Source organism: Neofelis nebulosa, chromosome 5, assembly GCF_028018385.1.
Source record: "Neofelis nebulosa isolate mNeoNeb1 chromosome 5, mNeoNeb1.pri, whole genome shotgun sequence".
NCBI lineage: Eukaryota > Metazoa > Chordata > Mammalia > Carnivora > Felidae > Neofelis > Neofelis nebulosa.
Window position 1 is genome coordinate 22,234,891 of NC_080786.1, and position 2,346 is coordinate 22,237,236.

General features: G+C 41.0%; 1 protein-coding gene across 2 annotated transcripts in view; it reads left to right on the plus strand.

Moving 5' to 3' along the window:
• The window catches only part of EFHB (EF-hand domain family member B), a 49,230-nt gene that overhangs the window by 43,641 nt on the left and 3,243 nt on the right, over positions 1-2,346 (plus strand). For both annotated transcript variants that reach the window (XM_058729775.1, XM_058729776.1), the window contains one exon: positions 98-310. In XM_058729775.1, the coding sequence (XP_058585758.1) occupies positions 98-310 (213 nt within the window). The remainder of the gene's footprint in view (positions 1-97; positions 311-2,346) is intronic.

Genomic DNA, 2,346 nt, shown 5'->3' on the forward strand with positions numbered 1-2,346 from the left:
CTGTAGAGCAGTAAGCACCAAGTAGTAATTTCTTCCTGTACTTGCCCCCCCCCCCCCCCCGCCCCCGACTCCCCTGCCTTTCCCTCTTTGCTTGAAGGTAGAAAACCAGATTGTGCAAACCCTGCGGGGGCTAATATTGAAGAATCTGAACCAACTCTCCTGATAAAGCCAGAAGATACTGTCTTAAAAGAACCAGGGAGCTCAGAAAAGACTCTCCGGACACTTCTGAGGCCAAGTGATAAAGTTTCTAATCACTATAAGACAACTTCTTCTGAGATCAATGCAGTTGTAGGAGCTGTTCCTTCTCTTTGTGAGTATGCCACGTTATTTGCTGAGTTCTAAAAGGATCAGCAAACATAGAAGTGTTCTTTGTCCTTGTATTATCCCCAGTCTCTTATCTTCATTAGGCTGTTTCTCAAAGCCTAGGACCTTTCATTCAGTTCTGTATTTGAAGCAACCAGGGGGGTCTCAGTAAATGTAGGGAGAACTGAACTATTGTTAATGATGACCCAAGTAATATGATTCTCTCAACGCTAATGAAATTGATCTATGATGAGCAGAATATTGAATATTACGCAGACTTCACCAACTGTTAGGAGACTTATAAACCATGTGATTCAAACAGATTTGCCTTCAAATATTTGAAGAGCTGTCACAAAACTCTTCTCTGTATCTTCATTCTCCTCCTGCTAGTTTGCTAGGGCTGCCATAACAAGTGCCACAAACTGGATGGCTCAAACAACAGATATTTATCATCTTATGGTTCTGGAGGCTGAAAGTCTGAGGCCAGGGTATTGATGGGAGTTGGTTCCTTCCAGAGCTGTGAGGGAGAATCTGTTCCAGGCTCCTCTCCTAGATTTTGACAATTTTTGGTGTTCCTTGGCTTCTGCTGTATCACCCTGATATCTGCCTTCACCCTCACATGGTGTTCTCCTGTGTGAGATGCCCCCTTTTGTAAGGACCCCACTCACATTGGATGCGTGGCCTACTCTACTCCAGTATGACCTCATCTTAATTAATCACAAATACAATGACTATTTTTTTAATGATTTATTTAATTTATTTTCTTTTTTTTTAATGTTTATTTTTGAGAGAGAGAGAGAAAGACAGAGCATGAGCAGGGGAGGGGCAGAGAGAGAGAGGGAGACAGAATCGGAAACAGGCTCCAGGCTCCAAGCAGTCAGCATAGAGCATGACGTGGGGCTCAAACCCACAAACCGTGAGATCATGACCTGAGCTGAAGTTGGATGCTTAACCAACTGAGCCACCCAGGCACCCCGCGATTACTCTGTTTTTAAATAAGGTCACATTCTGAGGTACTGGTGGTCAGGATTTTAACATATAAATCGGGGGAGAATATAGTTCAACTCATAACACCTCATTATCTTAATATTGAGCATGATGATTCTTGGTTAGTTAGAAAGATTATTTTATGTTGGTCAAGATCTCTTCCTGAGACTAAGGACATGACTAAGGATTTGCATGTTTTTCTTAACTGGATTTTTTAGATATGCCATATATTCTGGTGTAATGAGCTTCTACTCCCATTAGAATAGTACTGTCCAATAAAAATATAATTGGAGTTACATGTATTTAAAAAATTTTAGTAGCCACATTAAGAAAAAGAAACAGGGAGGGGCGCCTGGGTAGCTCAGTCGTTGAGTATACAACTTTGGCTCAGGTCATGATATCACAGTTTGTGAGTTTAAGCCCCAGGTTGGGCTCACTGCTCTCAGTGCAGAGCCCGCTTTGGATCCTCTGTCCTCTCTCTCTCTGCCCCTTCCTGCTTGCACTCTCTCTCTCTCACAAAAAAAAAAGAAGGAAAAAGAAACAGGTGAAATCAATTTTAATAGTATATACACTTTATATATAATACATAGATCTCCCAAATACCTTTTCAACAAGTAATCAATACAATATGATTAAATATTTCACTTTTTTGGGGGTACTAAATCTTTGAAATTCAGTGTGTATTTTACCCTTACATCACATCTCAATTTGGACTAGCCCATTTCTTTTTCTTTTTTTCTTTTTTTCTTTTTTTAGATATTTCTTTTTTATTTTTTGAGAGAGAGTGAGTGCATGCATGCAAGCAAGGCAGGGGCAGAGGGAGAGGTAGGGAGAGAATCTCAAGCATGCAGAGTCCAATGCAGGGCCCAATCTCATAATGTGAAATCATGACACAAGCCGAAATCAAGAGTCAGATGCTTAATGGACTGAGCCACCGAGGCATCGCACACTAGCCCCATTTCAAGTGTGTATTCAATAGTGACAGGTGACTGGTAGCTACTGTATTGTATAGCTCAGTTGTAGAATGTCTGTTTTCCTCTCTCATTGATGTCCTAG